This window comes from Nothobranchius furzeri, chromosome 5 (assembly GCF_043380555.1).
Source record: "Nothobranchius furzeri strain GRZ-AD chromosome 5, NfurGRZ-RIMD1, whole genome shotgun sequence".
In the NCBI taxonomy this organism is placed as follows: domain Eukaryota; kingdom Metazoa; phylum Chordata; class Actinopteri; order Cyprinodontiformes; family Nothobranchiidae; genus Nothobranchius; species Nothobranchius furzeri.
This window is the reverse complement of record NC_091745.1, coordinates 40,555,798-40,577,467: the sequence shown is the minus strand read 5'-3', so window position 1 is coordinate 40,577,467 and position 21,670 is coordinate 40,555,798. Positions and strand designations below refer to the sequence as shown.

The window sequence follows — 21,670 nt, the reverse complement described above, 5'->3', positions numbered from 1 at the left end:
CTGGAGTTAGAATAATTAATGTGCTCCTATTATTAGTTTAAAAATCTACTAATGGCAGCGTGGGTTCGGGTATAAGACTTTTTTTTATCGACTCATGCTATGTTACTCAGAAAGTCAACAGTAGAGGGCGACATTTCATGCATAGTGTGAAATGCATCAAGTAAAATTTATGTTATTTTAGAAAAACAGGCAGTTTAACCCATTGTAGACAACCCCAAAGTAAAAAAATTGTCGTTCCTTTTCTCTGATTTTAAACAAAAACTTGCACAAAAATAGAGGAAGGGGACAAATATTTAGAGCTCATTGCATTACCTGGGTTTAGGTTGTGGAGTACGGGGTGCCGTTTGCAAAATAAGATCAGCAGTTTGGTTTGTACTCTAATTATTTAAATGGAGCAAAATTTTTACTTTGCAATATGAATATATTTAGTTTGTTTACAAATGTGGCTCTAAACCATCGTTAATATTTTAATCCAAGCTAAATAATTAGTTTACAAATGAAATACTTAATTTGGAAAAATAATATTTACTGAATTGTTTAGTTTGTAAACTAATTTTGGTTTGATCTAAATATTATTTTCTAAATCAAATGTTTAGATCTTAGCCAACAAATTAGTTTGTAAATTAAATATTTAGCTCAAAACTAAATATTCAGATCAAAATTAAACATTTAGTCAGAGGTGGAAAGAGTACTAAAATGTTGTACTTAAGTACAAGTATAATTACTTTCATGAAATTTTACTCAATTACAAGTAAAATTACCTGCCTCAAAATGTACTCAAGTAAAAGTAAAAAGTAGCTTATTTCAAATGTAGTCAGAGTAAAAGTTACTTAGTTACTTTTTTGACTGTGCAAGGACGGGCTCTTCTGAACAGTTAAAAAAAAGACAATGGGGTATAAATGTCAAAGTGGCTGTTTTTTTAATTAAATGAACAAAGGCAGTTACACTGCAAACTAGTAACATAAATTAGGTTATAGTCACAAGCCCATGAGTTTTCCCTGAATGCTTATTTAGAGCAGCTGATTTTTAAAGATAGCAGAGTTCATCTTTGGTAGTGGGTTCACTCACTCATTTAAAGATATCGACCAGAGGCAAAATTTGTTTGAACAGCATGTGTAAATGTGTATTAAAACCTCAGATGAAAAAGGTTTTTGGATTTTGACGGCTGGAATTGTAAGAAAATCTGATGTTTGTGACCGGCGCAGGAAAAACAGAAACTAACGTCCGGTCTAAGCCCTGGGCAGCAGTTGACGTTTCACATGGAGCTCTGCTGAAACAGCTGTAGTAAACAACGCCTGGCTCCGGTGTTTCTGCGTTAGCGTTATAGCAGAGAACATTGTGTCATCAATCAGATGTAGCTTCTGAAGCCTCTACTAGTCCATCAGATTTGTTTTTTCTCTGGGATACGGCGACGAGAACGGATATTAGATTACTGGAGAAGTTCAACCGAACTCCGACCCCGCCAGCTGGATATCACTACCAGAGGTGCAGACATGTTTTAGACCGTTTGACTCAGAAGACCTGCGACCTGATTTGGACATAGAGGAGGATTCTGTTCATCTTCAGAACCAAAATCGGTACAGTTTGTTTACTTTTCTTAAATATTTCATTTCTGTGCTCCACTGGGAGCTCTAAGCTGACAAGTTTTCAGCTGGTTTTAGCTCCATCATGTGTCCCAATATAATTTAGTAATCTACAGTTTTACTGCTGTGTATTTATTGATATAACTCTGGAAAATATTTAACCAACAATTTACCAGAATAAATCTTCCTGATGCTGGAGTAACTCCTTAGCTCAACTCGTTGTTTGCACTAATCCAGGATGTCATGGAGGTTCTAATGTTGAAATATAGAGATCATCTTTTAGATTATATCTGTGTGTGTGTGTGTGTGTGTGTGTGTGTGTGTGTGTGTGTGTGTGTGTGTGTGAGAGAGAGAGTGCGTACGTGAGTGTGTGTGTGTCGTAGCTTTCCCAAAGGACCTTTTCTTTCCTTACCGGAGCGAACACGGTTAGTTTTGCTGCAGTCATGCTAACGGGACTCGTCTGGAGTCCAGAAGTAGCTGTGCGGTTCTAGATGGATTTATAGAGGTAAGTTATTATTTTAGATCAGACCTGTTATTTAAAAATGCGTGTAGGACACAGACACATGGCTCAGACCTTTTGCTGCAGCTGTAAACGCAATTTTATGTAATAATTAGGAGCATCAAAGTAAACAAATAACAGTGATTCACAATATAGCATCAGCAGCTAGCTTGTTTTACGTGCTGGAGTGACGTATGCGAAACACAGTTCTTCACTGTCTGGAGGAGAGGATTTGGATTTTCTGTAATGATTTATGACAAAAGTCCTTAATAAAATAAAAAACTGGACCCAGTACATGTTTATATAGATAATAAAGTGTAGTTATTTTGCATTTCTACAATTTTAATGCCGAGCCGATACCTTTAACCCTTCACCACTGAAACCAGTTTGTTCATCCCAATCCTCCTAAATAATCCTCCAATCATCCAACTGGAATCCTTAAGGGTCCCGGAACGTCCATCCTGTCAGAACAGGCCTTGGGAGCCCAGGTGTTACTAGAACTAATGGTGTCTCCTCACCAGCGTGAGCCTCCAAACTGTGAAGGTTGGTCTCCAAACATGAACTTCAAATTCATGCATTTATCTCCTCTTGTAACACTTTAACATGTTTTAAAAGGCTTGCATCATGATATGTTACACCTCCCAGACCAAAGATAAGATAAAACATTATCATAAACACTGCAGAGACATCATTGTTTATTAAATACAAGTTATTTTCCTGAGCCATTACTTCAGCCAAGATATAGGATGCATGGATTTGATGAAGCCATGCTGTCTTATGCAGTCCTACACACACACACACACACACACACACACACACACACACACACACACACACACACACACACACACACACACACACACACACACACACACACAGCAGCATGTTAGAATCATTTGAATGACTAATTTAACTACACTGAACTGCTTTAGTAATAATTTAATCTCTTATTCTGGAGTAAAATAAAGAAACAAGCTAAGTCATCACATATCTGTGGCATCAAGGAGCAACGTCCGAGTTCAAACACAGGGATGGAGCACAATGTTTACACCTGAACAGTATCAGGATTAACTCACAGAGGCCTGCAGGCTGCAGGTCTTCTGTTTTATGAGCAGAGCGCTGAGAATCCGCTTCTTAGGAGCGCTAAACGTAATTTTGCCGCTTCCGTGCGCGGTAAGGAAACACATTTCAAACACGGAACCGAGTCTGGTTGCCGAACCGAGCAGAATTCTGATGACGTCACACCGGTGCGCGAAGGTGCGTGTTCCAACCCACAGGAGAGGAGGTAAACAGCGAGTGGATCACAGGGACTGAACTGATGTTTTTGAGCAAAACTGCGGTAAAAATGGCTGTTTGTCCTCATTATAAAGCGTGTAGCCACCCCTCCCCGGTTTAGACGCGGCGCTCATGCAGGTGTCTCTGTTCCGACGCTGCTACACGTAATATTTTTAATTTATTAAGCCTACAATTTATTTTTACTCAGTAACGGATATGATTTATAATGTAGCGAATTACAATTCTTTTTAAAAAAACTTACTCAAGTAAAAGTAAAAGTACAGATTTTAAAAACGACTTAAAAAGTATAAATTTACAAAAAAGCTACTCAATTACAGTAACGTGAGTAAATGTAATTCGTTACTTTCCACCTCTGCATTTAGTTAATAAAATACATATTTGACTCCAAATGAAATCTTCAGCAATTTAAATATTTATTTGCACGAGGAAACTACTGATCCTTCCTGCCCTGCAGAAGAGCTGCAGCCAGACTGACAGGAGACAGTTTCAGAGTTCATCCTCACATCTCATTTGCTGCTTGACTCATTTCTGGGTGACTTTGTCCATCAGTGAGGATAAAATAAAGCTTTGCTTCAACAGACTTAACATGACTGTTGTGTTTTTGGTGTTTTTTCCTCCATAAAGGAGCAGAAAGACACAGCTTGTTGATTTTTTCCTCTAAATTCACCATGAAGAGACAAATCTGCCTGCAGACAGGATGTGTTTATAGAAGCTCAGAGAGCTTACCAGAAACACGGGCACATCAGCCTCATCAAAGCTGGAGAGCAGTCTGAGCTGACACCATATTTTGAGTAGACACATACTGTTACTGCTCTGCTGTGCCAAGGGAAGACGTGCCACCAAATCTTCACTTTGTGCGTTTTCCCTTCTTAGTGCAAACAGAATAAAGTATCTAATATTCATGCAGCATTTTGCAACCACATGATTTATATATCTTGCAGACATTCCTGAATTATAGCCAGTAATTTAATCCTCTCATTTAACAATAAAGGAGGCTCTATCACCTGTTCCTCCGGTCTCTGGGTTTGGTGATATGAATCTTTCATTTCCTCAGAGTTTATAATAATCCTAAATGTCTGAAGAGGCTGGGTGATTTAATGGTTTTAGCTCTTAAGATGAAGGGCGCTAAGTCTGCACCATTCAGGCAGATGCTGCAAAGACCAGATGGCCTTTAGTCAGATCTAAATGTCAGTGACCATCAGAAGACTTTCTATCTTAAACAGTGATGGAGCGATTCCTCCTGTATGGATGTGGGTAAGATCAGACTGGCACTTCCACATAAAAATGGATTCATTCATGGTTAAATCATGTTGGAGGAGATATTTACAGCTGTAAATGACCAAATTCCATAGAAACACCCAGGAAACTGATAGAATTATTTATACAACACATTAAATTACAGAGTTTTTGAGCTGTTTGAGGTGCATTTACATGCACATCTAGGTCGATCTAAAGGAATAAACCAGGAGCCAGATGGTTTATAGCAACACAAAAAATAAAGAAACGCTGGTGGGAGTGAAGCAGATGAAGTTTTTCCTATTTTAAATGAGTTTCTTGAGCCAGTATGTGCTGAAATGAACCTTTACAGGGTTAATGAAATGTCACTCAGACCCCCAGCGCCCCCCTGTGGCCAGAATACCGCATTTGCAACTTCAGACTGGCAGGCCTGATTGGGCTGACATAACTGGTGCTGCAGTCTCCAGCCACGTTTCAGATCATGAACACAGCTGATTTGAATCAAGCAAATGAAGGCTGGGGAGACATTTCAGCTGTTAGATTAAAAAGATGAAGCAAGGAGATCGTTTTCTTTTGGTTTCACCACAGAGATTTAATAACGGACACCAGGGGGTGCTGAAAGCAAGCAAAACAGCCGAGTTTAAAACAGAACATGCAGAAATGAACGACACTGCAGCACAGCATATTTGCTTCATACTGTACTGTCTGATGGAGTTACATGTGTTACGACGATATTATCAGAAGACTGCTTCCACGGCCTCGTCACTTCCAGAAGTTACCGGCATCAGCTCGACTGGGCCGTTTGCATGCAGAAGAAGTCGTTCTGCTTCTGCGTCATCCGGGTGCTTCAGCACAACAGGCCTGAAACAGAGACCACCTTAGTGCAGAGGACTGATGTGAACCACTGCTCCAACGTGCAGCTCACAGCTTTTTCCAGCTTCAAGCTCTAAAAAAGAGAAGCTTATGATTTTTGCATTTTTATCTAAATGATTACCTGACGTTGAAATGCACTTGCCCCTGTAGGTTTAACTTACATTTCTCTCTTAAGCAGACGGACTGCAGGGTGGCTTTCAGCCACCCTGCAGTCCGTGCTTCTCCTGACTCTTCTGCAGGCTGACTCCTAATTGCAAACAGTGGGACATCGTGGTCTTGTGGATGATGCAGCGGGGGCAGCAGACCTCTCAGAGGACAGCAAACGGCAGATTTACAGAGGAGCTCTGCTCGCCTCTATCAGAGAGAATTCACATGGGCAGGTTTCCTTGACAACCACATTTCACCAACTTTGATTTCAGTCTCACATTGATCAGAACGCTCCTCTAGTTCTTGTTTTACAATTTCTCTTTTTTAACCAGAGGCAAATAATTTTTTCCTCATGCATCTGCATTTTTACCTTTTCATTTTAATTTTCTGTCATCCTGAACTCAGTCCATCCATCTTTGGCCAGATGGAGGATGTTTCTGCTGTTTCTCTGACTCACCTCCATGTTTCAGTCACGCTGAGCTGTTAGTTGTTCATCTTCCTGTCTTCCTTCATGTGCACCCCGACTTTGAGACTTTGTGGATCAGCGTTTATCCTCCAACACCTTAAATCTGATCTGTCTTAAAGGGATATTCCAACTGAAATGTTATCTGTTGACACATTTCCCAGCGTTAGATAAGTGGAAAAAATCAATTTGAAACCAGCCCAGTCATTCTCCTGACCCGGCTGTACTTCTTTAGCTTTAGCTTAGCATAAAACACAGTAAGTGAGTGGATGCTCATGACACCAGTAGCATCTATCTGTGCGTTACCAAGGGTCTGTTAACCTTCTCTTTCATCTGCTGGTTTAATGGTCTGTCTGCAGGAAAAGAGCCGCCTGATCAGCATAGTAAACGTGTGCTCCGGGAGCCGAGGGGCTCGGTCGGGTTCCCTTTGGAGGAAATGAGTCATGCAAAGCACATTCCTTCAGAGGAATCCTTGTGTTGCCTTCAGGCTGATGTTACAAAGTCCCACGATGAGAACAAGCTGCTGCTCCTCCTGCTATCAGGCTGCAGAACGTGGACTACTTCGGTGTAAACAGAGCTTCCACTTGTTGATGGTGTGCATTAGAACTAGAGAATAAAAATGTTGTCATTCTGATTTATCACTGAGAGCAGTTTGACCTGAGAAAACTCATCACACCTCATTGGTCTTTGACAGGAGTGTGTGTAGCATCTATCTGAAGGTGTGTGAAGGTCCAGCTCCAGGCTGAGCCTTCATAAATAATCTGATGGCGGCATCGACTCGTTACATTCATGCACCATAAAGGTGATGTTTGAACAATATTACCTCATTTTTATGTAAAAAGAAAGCTTCACAGTGAGATGCAACAAGAGTCCTGATTCGTTCATCAGTTCAAATCAGTTCAGAATCTGAATCAACTTTATTGTCAACGGCCCGGCGACCTGAAGCACAGACGTTTGTTATTTGCTCACAGAAACAGAACCTGATGACATGCAGCCGATAAAATCTCTGAACTTGTTCTCCTTTCTGAGACGGAACTGCAACAAACCTTTCCACTTACATCTCTTGCGCATAACCCTCCATCTTTCTTTTTAGATTCTTGAACATTTTCTCTGTTTGGGTCAAGGATAATTCTTCTTCTTCACTTCAAATGATCCCCCAGAGGAAGAAAATCTGCTTCAAAAGACGCTTTTTACACTGTGAACTTCAGTCCCCCCGTTCTGAAGGCTCCCTTGGCCTCAGCTCTGCTTTTTATCTCCTCCACCCTGTCAGTCACCACTGACTCTACCGCCTTTCAAACAGAAACAGCGGGTCGGACGTATTAGCTGCGTTGCTCCAGAGGTTCTTTTAAACTCTGACTTTTTGTTTTCCAGCCTGTGAATGCAGCTGAAATGGCTTCATGACTGTGTGAGACCTAATGAAGCCTCAGATCCTCACGAGTCACTGTTGCATAACGAGTCATCAGCTGAAACGATGGGAACAAACAGGAGGGCTGGATTACAGCAGCAGAGACAGGAAAAACAGCACAAAGATCGACTACTGATCTGCTGATGCTTAACGCATCTCTCCCTGAGCAATCCGTTTATTTTAAACGTGCTGGTGAAGGTTCTCGGTCATCCAGGTCTTGGTAATCGAAAGAGTTCAAATGAAGGCAGCTGGACTTCTTTGGTTTCTTGATGACGTTTTGCTTCTCATTCGAGGAGCTTTGTCAGCTCTGACTGGAATATGAGAGTCGAGTTTATAAACCATAGTCGTCTGCTGCCCCAGCCTTCTGGCTAGGGGTCGGGCACTTAACTCCTCTGCCCCGTTGCCCCATCTCATAAAACACTATGAAGCACAGACCAGTAGGGTAGGGGGTACTTATTTGAAAAAAAAAAAAAGTAATAAATAACGCAATTAAAATGATGAAATTTTAATAGTTTAATGACAAATTACAATACAATAAACAACACAAATACGTGTGACTTTTCAAACATCCTGCAGTGTCAGTTCTCTTGTGCAGAGGGAAAACTGAGGGAGGGGGTTTAGAGCTCATCCAAAGTGGCTTCCACGGAGCTGATGATTGAAAATAATACTGTGGTTCACACTAATAATGAATGATTTTCCCTCAGGACTGACAAAACAAAAACAACATTTTGTCGTTTTCCTTTTTAATGTACGTTCCATTAGACTCTCTTTTACAACACTGCAGATGTTAGAGACGGCAGAGAGGATGATGCATCACGCATACATTCAGCCATTACAGAGAGCAGCAACCCCTCTGTCCTACATGACTGTTTTCAGCCCCCCTTCTCTGTACAAACGTGTTTGAGTAACCGTGTGTGTCATTACGTCTCCAGCAGCAGGAAAATGTTCTTGTAAACAGCCAGATGAGCACTGGACTGAGGGAAATGGTGTGTAAGCTCAGAGCTGGACTGAAACACCAACAGGCAGATTCACTTGCAAGGCTCAGTGCATGCTTCAGTTGCTCCTCGTTTGCTCCCGCCATCTCCTCCTTCCCTGCATCAGATTCACAAAGTCAACAGCACTGAGTAAAACCAAATTCAGCTGGTTTAACTGGTGCAACATGTCCAGTCGTAGATGTGCTTGATGCATGACCTAGATCTCCTGTCACAGACGCAACTGGTAAAAAAGAGATAAATAATGGGATATCACCACTGGATGAGAGGATGCCTCAAGTCTACTGCACATTAGAAGCTTCAGCTGTGCGGAATGTCACTGCTTCAAAAAGAATCCATTATAGCCTATAGGGGTGATTCAAAACAGCCGCAACGCAGCAATGTTCTGGTGTGTCCCAGAAGCGCCGCGCCACTAACGGGAGGATTGGGTTCTACTTTTGTCACGAGCCGCTTCTGGGATGCAGCAATTTCCACAGTTAACATTGTAATGTCCAGAAATGGTCAGTTTGACCCCTTCAGTATCTGGTCATATGGAGACAGGAGTCTACATTTGTGGCCTTTAATCTGCCAGATCCTGCCATTCCATCAGCTGGAGTCCGGGCCTCTCTGCAGCTCGGAACACACGATAACATATTGTCAACAAACTGTTCCCTTCTCAAGGTCCTTCTGTGCCAAGCCTGTCTGCTTATCTTGGCCGGACTGGACTGTCATAAGAGTGACTGTTTTCAGCTCATGTGTGTTAATCAATAGTGAAATGGAAAGAACAAATGTTATATGAAATGATCAATAATGTTTTGATTAAATTGTGCTTAAATTAATAAGGTTGATTAATCTGTGCTTGAACTACTGAAAGTTTGAAATAAAATGAATTATTACACTGAATGATTTATATATGTGATGATCAGTAATGTTGGATATGACAAGGCAATCATCACCTACACTCAGACACAAGGTCCATTAGACAGATAAATTAAAGTTAAGTTAAACTCATGACAAATAGACATTTCCTTACCCCTAATCAGAGCATCCGGTATCTCAAAGAAGGCGTGATGTTCTGAGGTTCTTGGTAATATCCCTTAACATGGCACTTTCCGATTGGACAAGAATTCATAACATGAGAATATTAAAACAGAGCTCACGAGACAGTGAGTCAGTTCTAGAGAAAGCTACAGAACGGCCGTTCGGAGCTAACCCTCTTTAGCCCAGAGCATTTTTGACAAGCTGTCAAAAACCCTGCTAAAAGCTGCCTACAGCTGACTCAGCAAACGGTTCCTGCACAACAATGCTGACACTGTTCTGACTCCCTAAGAATCCTTCTAGACGCAAACGGTTCCATCCATCTGTTGTGAGGGCTAGATGGGAAATCACACAGTTTCATTGTAAAAGCCCTGGTCATTTTCAAAATAAAGGTCTCATAGTTTCATATCTATGTAGATTAAGTTAATACAAGTGACCTAACGACTGATTTACTCACAGTGTCGTTCCAGAAGTGTGGCGGTGTGTTTTCATGGCTTTAATTCTGGCAGTGGGGTGGATTAACACCAGATGGCATCAAACAGAGGTATTTCTGACTTTTAGGTCTAATGGCAAACGCCATGAAATGGAGAGAATTTGTGATCTCACGAGCCGAGCGAGGAGCACAGTGGAGAAGCCGCTTTGTGGCTGAGACTCTCCCGGTGTGCAGCGACTGTCGTGAGTAAACCTTTCCTCTGCCGCTGATGCTTCTAGTGTGCAGCAGGGGTCAGACGTTTTCTGACACGCCTGCCTCTTTTTGTGAAGACAACAGTCCAGCAGACGGCCTTTTATCTAGGTTTCTGAGAACCAAGTCGCACCACTTCTCAGGAAAATGTAAGCTGCCATTTCCTCAGCTGTTTGAGTATCATAGTCTTTTATTTACATGAACGTGGGCCAGTTTTACGGATGCAGAATACCTCTTTTAAATGTCCAGAGGTTTGCTGCACTGGTGTGCAGACGGACGGAGATGCTGAATTACCCTCATCTCTTGGTATTTTCAGCCTGAGTGTCTCTTCAGTGTCAGACATATACAAAACTAAAAAAATCTTCCGATGACGTTCTGGATCTGAACTTAATATAAAATTATAATACTGTGCAAAGTTTGTTTATTTCAGTAATTCAACTTAAACAGTAAAACTAATACCTTGTTCTGTCATGACTTCCTATCCTTCACCCTCCTCTGCCTCTTCATTCAGCTCACCTGGTGCCCTCACCAAGCCCTGTTTTCCCTAGCAACCTCAGTCAGCACCACAATCAACTCCATTCATCTCACCTGTTCATGTAATCAGCTTCATTCACTTCACCTGCTCCGGACTCCTCAGCTCATCACCCACACCTGCTCTTCCTGCTATAAAAGATCCATTCAGCTAGCCAGTCATTGCCAGATTATTTACAGCCCTGCCAGTAAATTCTCCAGCTATTCACCCTGCCTGATTTCTGCCTCCGGACCTTGTTTTTCTCCTGACCCCTGCCTTTCACGCTGCCTGCCATTTCTACCTTCGCCTGTCTCCGACTCTGTCTCCAGGTAATTCTGCCTCAAATGAAGACTTTTTTAAAATTTATTTTTATTCATAATTCATAATCTCAGACAAGTACTGCAGAATATTGTGAAAAGGTTCGACATCCATTCACTCTAATCAGCTGAGGAATCCAGAGCATCTGCAAAGGGTTCCCAAGCCTTTAGATGGTTTCTCAGTCGGAGCTGAATCACTGACATAAATGGACCTTTGCTCCATATTCTCATTTTACCAGTTTAACCTGTTCAATGGGGTCCTGTTTGGTGACCCGTGTGACCTCCTGCCATTTGTCCCAACACTGGTGTTTGTGTCGATTCTTAATCCAGATGCTGAATGCTTTTATTCTGATAGCATTGATTGTGTTGATAAACGATGAGGGTTGTTTGAGATGGACACAGATTACGGTTCCAGATTCAAACCCAAATATTTTATAAATCATCAATAATGTGAACGTTAATGTTAAAATTGTTGATCAGTTTTGGATGAAGGCATAGATTTGTGTGAAACAAGTAAACAAATGTAAACTTTTTTCCATTGCACAGTAAATAAATAAATAAAACCCATCCTCTTCCTCCAGCAGGTGCTGCTTTATTCTGAGCCAATAGACTGTTGGTTTATTTAAAGGCTGCTGCAGCATCAGCTGGCATCGCTCTCTGTGTGAAAAGCCTGACTGAAGTGATGCTCGCTGGGCATCAGATTCGATAATCACACCTGGTCTGTTTGGTTTCTGACGCTCACTATAAAGAAAATGTTTTCAAAAAAATATTTGATTTAACTAATGATAATCCATGCATATACAAACGAACGATCCAGAAGAATGTTCTGACAAAAACATTAATACATCATCACTGAATAAAAGGAAATCTCATTTGAATCCATCTAAAGGGTAAATCTGTCTCAGTGTGTTCTATTAGCACTAAGGCAGTTTAGTGTGACTAGAAAATCCTTCAAATTGACTGATGCTATGTTATCAGAACCACCGTAAATTTTTATGGACTCCACTGGTAACAGCTTCTAACATAGACGAGGGAAACATGTTTAGTTTGAAGTTCACCATGAGAACCTCAAGTTCCACCCGTAGACAATCCATCTCAAAGGTTCTGGGCTGGATCTGGTGACTGTGGAGGTCATTGGTCATCTTCTAGAAACCAGTTAGAGATTATCTGAACTTTGTGAAGCAGTCACCAGAAGATGGGTCTGTGTGGTCATAACGGGATGGACATAGTCAGCAACAATACCCATGATGAGGTGTCCCACACCACCCCAGCAGCAGCAAACTGAACATCTCATACAAGTCAGGATGGATTCATGACACCAAATTCTGAGCAGCTGAAACTGAGACTCGTCAGGCTAGATGGCAGGAAACGATTTCTGCAGATTGTGATGTGGTTGTCAGGTAGGAACAATAGAGTTGGGTATCATCAGAATCGCAGTGGTACGAGAGGCCATGAGGTTGGACAATCTGGCCCAGTGAAGTGGTGTAAACGACAAAGAAGGAAGTCCTGGTTCTGAGCCTTGGTGAACCCCTGTGGAGTGGAAATGTGACCAGGCCAGGATCAGTGATTGGAATAATTAACAGAGTTAGTGTTTTTCAGTGACCTGAAACCAATAAAATAACTTTTTGCAATGTTACAATGTCATGTTTGTTACTGATGCAGCACAGGTGCATTACTATAATTCAACAGGTGTGTTAATGCTGCCATCGCTAAAAAGTCACACAAGTACTGCTGATTGGTTGAGTAAACCACCCTTTGAAAACACTGCGCTGTATTCTGGGAAGTTTGTGACCAAGGCCAGGCTACAAGGCACCTCCTGTGCATCTTTGCTCATGTAGCTAGACGGCTATTTTCAGCATTTCCACGGATGTTTCCAGATTCATGGTAAAAACTACACATAGTCACTTTAACACATGAAATAAAAGGGGGTTAACGTAAATGTTCTGCAATAGTACTTTATAGTAGATTTTAAAGCAGAATTGTATAATTACCAGGACCAAAAAAAAAAAAAACTGTATATATATTTTTATCAGTGTAGCAGCTTTAAACGCACTAAGAATAAAACATCATATTTTGGCGTCAGAGGTCTGAAGCGTAGGGTGGCTGACCATGCGTTTGTTTTTGAGCGCTGGGAGTGAGAATGTGTTGCATACAAATGTTGAGTTGGAGAGTTGTATTTTTAACAGAAGATATTTATAAACTCAAGAAAGCTTAGAGGTTCTCTAAGAGGATGCACGTTGTAGTAAAAACCCTCTGACTTCAGAGCTTTGTGCAGGAAAACGTTTCAACAAGCGCGCAGCAGCACGCTGTGCCAAACGGAGCGCGCACAGAGCGCGCAGGCAGGAGAGGGGAGGAACAACTCCTCGGTGCGCCACCTCTCCAATCGGGCAGCTTTTAATATTTTCTCCTGAACACCTGTCTAGCTGAGAAAACCCAGACTTCTCTTGGAGACATATCACCCAATTTGTCGCGATGGAGTTCCCAACTCTCTCCCCGGAGGACTTCTCGGTGTCTGCGACCCCTTTCAACGCATCCTTCTGGGAGGATCCGCTGCTGCTCCAGCCTCCAGAAGGGAACGGAACCAGCGGGGCTGCAGCCAGGAACACGGCGGGTCTAGTCATCGCTGTCGGCATCACGGCGCTCTACTCTCTCACCTGTGTGGTGGGGCTGCTGGGGAATCTGCTGGTGATGTATGGAGTGGTCCGGTAAGAGTTAAACACACACCGAGAAATGTCAGGCACAGAAAAAGGATAACGGAACATTTGACTGATCTAAATATTTACGGACACACACACACCCTAACCTAACCCAACAGAGAGAAAAGTGTAATCTTTTGTTCAACCTTCAGGATTTTGATGATTCTTATTAAATATTTCTGCATTAATGAAGTTTAAGTGAACAAAAGCAATAAGTTCAGACCTCAGATGTGTCCCAAAAGGAGTTTTTGGTCTCAGTGCAATCAAACAAATGAAATCTAAACTGCATCACACACTCACTCCCTGTCAAACAGACATCTGAGGGTGATTTATTCACCATGTGTTTTGTAATAAATCCTAATATGGTGTGAGAACGTTAATGTACAGGAAGTGGCCATAAAATTAGAACATCATGACAAAGTTGATTTATTTCAGTAATTCTGTTTGAAAAGTGAAACTTGTACATTAGATTCATTCATCACACACAGATTCAAATTTTTATTTCTTTTAATTTTGATGATTATAACTGACAACGAATGAAAATCCCAAATTCAGTAACTCAGAATAAAAGAATATTGTGAAAAGGTTGAATATTGAAGACCTCTGGTGCCACACTCTATTCAGCTATAACTCAAAACACGTGCAAATGCCTTTAGATGGTCTCGCAGTCTACTTCTGTAGGCTACACAATCATGAGGAAGGTTGCTGACTAGACAGCTGTCCAAAGATGACCATTGACACCTTACACAAGGTGGGCAAGACCCAAAAGGTCATCGCCAAAGAGGCTGGCTGTTCCCAGAGCTCGGTGTCCAAGCACATTATTGGAAATGTGAAGGGAAGGTCAAAAAGTGTAGGAGCACTAGTGAAAACCGTACCCTAATTATGGCACCGGGGGACTTTACTGTGTTGTGGCTGCAGCAACGAGCCAGACAGCAAATCATTACATCTTTAAAATATTACAACATCTCAGCTTGGCTCATAATTCTCCCGTAACTCATATTCCTCTTTGATGCCGTTTACAGATTCCTTTTAAATATCTATTTTTGTGTTTGCTGATGTTGATCAGCTGTAGCCGCCATCTTGAATCAGAATGACTTTTGTTGAGATCTGCTTGGCGGTGGATGAGATGTTTTCATAGGATTTCTGGGATTGATTAAGTGTTGCAGATCGCTGAGATGAGATTATTCCAAGCAGAAGAAAGTAAATTTGTGTATTGTAAGATTCTGCTGTAAGAAATGTCATTAAATCTGGTCTTTTCATGGCATCAAGGTCCTTTTACGAACGTACGGAAGCCACAGAGCCTTTAGTGCACTGCCATAACAACCAAAAGAGCTTTTTATGTGTTTGTTGTTGCTAATCTGGGTGATAAAGCATCCAAACCATCCTGCTGGCATCACAAAGCCTTTAGTTTTTGCTCCAGCAGCGACCTAATGAACGTTCTTCTCTCTGCACCATCCAGGTACACAAAGATGAAAACGGCCACCAACATTTACATTTTCAACCTGGCCCTGGCCGACGCCCTGGCAACCAGCACCCTCCCCTTCCAGAGCGCCAAGTACATGATGAGCACATGGCCCTTTGGGGAGCTGCTGTGCAAAGTGGTCATCGCCATCGACTACTACAACATGTTCACCAGCATCTTCACCCTCACCATGATGAGCGTGGACCGCTACGTCGCGGTGTGTCATCCCGTGAAGGCCCTGGACTTCCGCACGCCTGCTAAGGCCAAGATCATCAACGTTTGCATCTGGATCCTCTCCTCTGCTGTCGGCGTGCCGGTGATGATCATGGCTGTTACCAAGGTGACAGATAAAGGTGGGTGGGTTTGGTTGCTTTAGTGCTAAGTGTTGACCCCAGGCGGTCATCACAGCGCAACACAACTTGAGTTAATAACCTGTTCCCCCCGCCTGATGTCAAAACTCTGATTGTTTCAACTCCTCAGGAAGCACGGCCTGCACTCTCAGATTTCCTTCACCGGAACGGTACTGGGACACGGTGACAAAGATTTGTGTCTTCATCTTTGCCTTTGTGGTGCCCGTCCTCGTCATCACCATCTGCTACGGCCTGATGATCCTTCGTCTGCAGAACGTTCGACTCCTGTCCGGCTCCAAGGAGAAGGACAGGAACCTACGGAGGATCACCCGCATGGTCCTGGTGGTGGTTGCCGCTTTCATCTTCTGCTGGACCCCCATTCACATCTTCATCATCGTCAAGACGATGGTGGCAATTGACCACAAGAACCTGCTGGTGATGGCCTGCTGGCATCTGTGCATCGCTCTGGGCTACATCAACAGCAGCCTGAACCCTGTGCTCTACGCATTTCTGGATGAAAACTTCAAGAGGTGCTTCAGGGATTTCTGCCTGCCTCATCGCTCCCGCTTGGAGCAGAGCAGCTTCTCCAGAGCGCGCAACAGCGCAAGAGAGCTAAGGACTGTTTATGCACCTGCAGCAGCGCAGAGAGCGCCTGGCTGATTAGTCATCAAGGATCAGTCAGAAGAGAGGAGATGGATGACACTCAGTTCTCCACCAGGTGTTGGAGACCTCCTGAGCTCTCTGCTGAGCCGAGGGTTCGCTGCTTTTCTCTGTAAATCTCTGTGAAATAAGACCAAAATGTGAATGTAAAAATTATTTAATATCCTCAGAATATTAGAAATTATTGGATGTTTTCAGCTCGATGACACACCATCACTGCCTTCATGGACTGAACAGATGTGGCTTTTCTTTGGAACATGATATAACCTCTAAACGAGCAGTTATTCTCCCAGATGTACCAGAGATGAAAGGAAATGTACTTCTGGGGTGATGTCTGGGCAGCGGGGATGCTTTTTTGTACCGAACATGAAATAAATCTCACTGTTTTATTGAACAAGTATCTATAAAAGTATATATGTGTTATAACATGTCACAATGATGGGTCTCTAATGACACTTTAGATGTGATGTGATTTGGCTGAAGTACAACAGGTTTAATCAAATGATTCTTATTATTATTGTTATTATTATTATTAGTGCTGTAAACATTCTAAATTTTGAGGAAAAATTCAGTTTCATGTATCTTTCTATGTTTTATATATCTTTGCTTAAATGTTTGTCTGAAAACAGAAACCATAACGCCTTCATTCACTTTGATCTTTAGCTGTGTTTGTCTCTGTAAAGAAACAAAGTGATGAGTAGAAAGCATTCTACACCGAGTACCATATAGCACAAAATATATCAACAGCTTCAATCTTTGATTTATTGAACTCTAATAAATATTTTTGTGCTTTTATTTTGAAATCTTAATGAATAACACTGACTTCATTCCTGGGCCTGCTCGTGTAGAAACGATGATGCGAGCAACATCCGGGGAGATACCAGAAGTAAGGTTTTGTTCCTCGTAGCAGATTATTTGAACATTTCAGGAGGATTTTAAAAACCATTTCCCCCAAAAACATCCTTCATCACATCCTAAATCAGCTATTGCAAATCCTTCATGTTACTTATTTTCATTTGCAGTCAATAAGATATTATATGCACATGAAATGCTAACTGTTACCATTCACTTACATTGTTGATGCTAAGCTAAAGCCAACAGAATACTGTCAGATTAAGCAAATTATAAAATGCTTTCTCCCACTTATTTAACTCTGGAGAATACAGCAAAAGACTGAATTTCACTTAGTGGTGGAATATTCTCTTGAGGTTTGATTCAACACTACATCTGCTTTTAAGTAAATAAGATTTTGTCCCACCTCTTTCAACAAAACACCAACCTTATTGCTGTAGGCACTGATAAGCCTCGGAGCTTTGAGGATTGTTCATTGCCTCACTGTCGGACGCAACAGAGTTAAGAAAGTAGCTAACATGCTACATTAGCTTTGGTCAGGTTTTCATTTCCTCCTAACGCCTCTTTTTTGCAGCAGGCGGTGTAACGGTGTCCTGTTTGAGTTGGGACAGCTGGTGTTCCCACATAGTTTACGTCTCTAAAGACCATCAAAGTGGATTAGAACAAACAGATCGCATCATCCATCCATGACGGGGGTGCCAACTGTGAAGTTTTCCCTTACCCCTGCATGAGAAAATGGAGGTGTGGCGTGAGAGCATGTGTTGGCAGCCCAGTATGGTCTCCATGCAAACAAACACTGGACTGGAAGTAGGTAGTAGCTTTTTTCACGCCAAGGATCTTGGGGGCTAGGGCTAATGTGGATGTTCTGGTCTTGTTGTCCTGTTGTTAAAAACTTTAAGCTACTTGGTGTTGATTTCCGACTGGAGGTCTGTGGCCTGTGGCCGGAGGTCTACTTTTATTTGTTGAATGTTAAAGAATAAAATATTGTAAATACAAAATGTTCAATAAAATATTCTGGAACTGCGTTAGTGTGTTTGGCTACTAAATAACCAGAATGTGTATTAATATAATGTAAAGGATGGGTCGTTTACATCTTACTTATGAACCATAAAATGTGAGATTCCATAGAAATATGAAATATCAATCTGATGGATCTTTGACTATTTTAACCAGAAGATCAGAACTTTTTATTGCAGGGATTAAGCGACACTTCGTATTAACTCCAAGGAAAGAGAGAGAGTCAGGTTTATATAGTTAAGAAATTTATTTCTACACAATTTAAACAAGACTCACTTTAACACTCTGTGTACTGATGGACTAAGGTGGAGTGAGACTTGATGAATGATGGTGGGGTGTGTGGAATCTTATTATCAGAACCAGCGGGTCTGGAGAAGCAGTTAGTTCTGAGTGGGAGTGAATGTTTTGCTCTAAACTTTAGTAGGAGATTTATAACACACATGAGACGTCATCTGTCGGTCTACGTACCCCAGGGGAAGCCTCCGTTTAGATCCAGAATGTTGAGGTCCTCGTGGACCCTCTTTGGTACCGAAGCCGGTAGAAAAGCAGCGGTGCCGACCAAACTAGTCTTGGAATGCTTCCAGGTCACGACAGGTTATCACTGGCATCTCCGAGACCCTGAAGGGGTCGTGAGGTCCAGCTTTTATTCTGAAGGAGCCGTTGCGGTCAAGTGTAACTTGCAACAGAATTTATCCAGCTTGTCGAGGTTCTTTATGGCTGAAGAGGAAGTCCGGATGGCCGTTCCGAGACTCCTCTAGAACGCTTTGAACTAAAGAAAAGGTGGCGTGGGATAGTTTTTATAATTGTCATATTTTGGTTTACTGGCGAATCAGAATTTGACATGCAAAAGAGGGTTTATACAAACACCACAGAAAACCACACCTAGCCAGAAACGAAGGTTCTGATTGGATCAGACAAAAGGAAATGTGTCGTGTGACTTTAGCATTACGTGTCATCAGTGTCTAGTGCAAATGTCCAGGATTATAATTACTTGTAAAATACTGCTGATCACAGGATTATAATCTCAAGGAATAACATTGTCATTTCACAGATTGATTGAACATAGGGCTCACATTATTATAGAATAGAATTAAACTTTATTGTCATTGCACATGTACAGGTACAGGCCAACGAAATGCAGTTTGCATCCATCCAGAAGTGCTTTAGCCGTGATATAGATGTATTACAATATATATTAGCAATAATATAGATGTGTAAGTGTATATTACAGAAATGGATCCATTACGTATGCTATAATGTACACGGTATGAAGTATGTTATGAATATTCTATGACTATAAGTATGTACAGGCTGTAGTTAATACAAGCAGTCCATGAGTTTAACGTGGGTCATATGTCAGGAGGCAGAGTTCAGGAGTCTGACAGCTGTGGGGAAGAAACTGTTCCGGTACCTGGTGGTCTTAGTCCGGAGGCTCCTGTAGCGCCTCCCAGAGGGCAGCAGGGTGATCAGTGCATGTGATGGGTGACTGTGGTCTCTGATGATGTTCCCTGCCCTTTTCAGACACCGCTTTCTGTAGATGTCCTTTATGGCAGGAAGTGGTGCTCCGGCGATGTGCTGGGCAGTTTTCCCGACCCTCTGCAACGCCTTCCGGTCCGAGGCAGAGCAGTTCCCATACCAGACTGTTATACAGTTGGTCAGGATGCTCTCGATGGTGCAGCGATAGAAGTTCACCAGGATGTCTGAGGACAATTTGTTCTTCCTCAGAGTCCTCAAGAAGAAGAGGCGCTGGTGAGCCTTCTTGACCAGCTTGGAGCAGTTGGTAGTCCAGGTGAGATCCTCGGAGATGTGGACTCCCAGGAACTTGAAGCTGCTCACACGCTCCACTGCCGTCCCCTTAATGTGGATGGGTGGATGTGGGTCAGCATTCCTCCTGTAGTCCACGATGAGCTCCTTAGTCTTCTCAGTGTTGAGCAGCAGGTTGTTTGTGTCGCACCACTGAGTCAGACGGTCCACCTCCTCCCTGTAGGCGGTCTCATCATTGTCACTGATGAGGCCAATCACCGTGGTGTCATCTGCAAACTTAATGATGGTGTTGGAACCATCAGCAGGTCTGCAGTCGTGGGTGAAAAGGGAGTAGAGGAAAGGGCTCATCACACAGCCTTGTGGTACACCAGTGTTCATTGTGATTGTTGATGAGCAGCGGTTATCCAGTCGGACATGTTGAGGGCGGTTGGTCAGGAAGTCCAGTAGCCATTTGCAGGTGAGGAAACTGATCCCCAGGTCTGTCATTTTCCTGATGAGTTGTGAGGGGTGGATTGTATTGAATGCTGAACTGAAGTCTATAAACAGCATTCCAATTATTATTGGTAATTAACAAAGTTGTTTATTATGTATTTATCAGAATAGTTCTTGTTTTCGCTTGGTAAAGCACTTCAGATAAGCAGAGTGCATGAAAGACCTTGGCCACCATCTCATGTAGATTAGGCTGTCAGAGACTTTGTGTCTCTGCTCGAGCAGACACAGCAGATCATGACCTTTAGGTCATAAACAGGACATTCATGACGCTACAATAAACAAAACCAACACTTGGCTTCTTTTGCGGTGTTTTAAATGGATTACTCACGCATGACAACACACTGAATCAGTCACATGTTCAGGAAGTATTTGAATGCAGTTAACTAAATTACATTTATTGGAAAATGAACCCCAAATTTAACATTCATACATGAGATCAGGCTTATTTCCAGAGTTTTGTTGTCTTGTTTGCAACATTTTTCAGGTAAATTTTCTCTGCCGTGACTTGTGACATCTCTTTTATGCCAGTTTTGGGTTCTGCTCTGGACCCACAGAGCATTTGGGCCTTTTCAGTAAAGCAGAACATGACTAAGCGTTGCATTTTTCCTCCTTCTGACTTATCTGTAACTTTAACATTTTGCAGCATTTGTTCTGAGGTTTTAAATTGTTTTATGATTACAGACCACCTGCAGGTTAAAACAGAGATAATTTAATCATTTGGCCCAAATTCGACAGAGAAAATGAGAACGGGGGCGTTTTGTGAACGGGCTCATTACAGAGCCACAACAATGCCAAACACAACAGATGACCCAGTGCGGGAGCATCATGTGATTTTACATAACAACAGCTGGGATGACTGCACACAGTGAGCGGTGACACAACTCTGTATAAACCGAAAGGGAAACGGTCCTGATGCTGCCATGAGCTGGTGTCGATTTGCAGCTTTGTGCAACAGATGCTTCTCAAATGAGAGGAGAGCATTAAGACTTGACGCCTGAGATGCTGGCGAACCGCCTGAGGAACAAAAAGCTGTGAAGCAGTTTTTCATTGCTGAAGAGCCGAGACACGAATCAAATGCGGGCACCATCTGCTGTGTGAGCGTCACAGACTTGCAGGGAGCAAGGCCTGAAAAACGAAACCATTGTTATTGTTGCACCTGGGGAGTCGTAATCATCGCTCCGACGCCGCAGAGTGTTTTTGCAGCTCTTCATTACTAAACTTCATATTGGAAGCTGGCAAATGATAACTGAGGACAGATCAGGTGGTTTAGGGAAGCCATTAAAATCTAGTGGGGCTCAAGATCTTTGTGAGAAATCTTAAAAACAGAACTCTACCAGTAAATAAAGGATGAGCTGT

At 42.3% G+C, this 21,670-nt stretch overlaps 1 protein-coding gene across 2 annotated transcripts; it reads left to right on the top strand.

The window, feature by feature from the left end:
• Window positions 1–10,888: 10,888 nt before the first annotated feature.
• On the top strand, window positions 10,889–18,277 carry oprd1b (opioid receptor, delta 1b). Of its 2 annotated transcripts, XM_070551755.1 has the most exons (4): window positions 10,889–11,033; window positions 13,445–13,726; window positions 15,177–15,532; window positions 15,660–18,277. In XM_070551755.1, the coding sequence occupies exons 2-4, from the start codon at window positions 13,494–13,496 to the stop codon at window positions 16,187–16,189; spliced, it is 1,119 nt and encodes a 372-aa protein (XP_070407856.1). In that variant the 5' UTR covers window positions 10,889–11,033; window positions 13,445–13,493; the 3' UTR covers window positions 16,190–18,277. The 2 variants fall into 2 exon arrangements, with proteins under 2 accessions (XP_070407856.1, XP_015800460.1); XM_015944974.3 differs by lacking the exon at window positions 10,889–11,033 and having other exon boundaries at window positions 13,198–13,726.
• The last annotated feature ends 3,393 nt before the right edge of the window (window positions 18,278–21,670 follow it).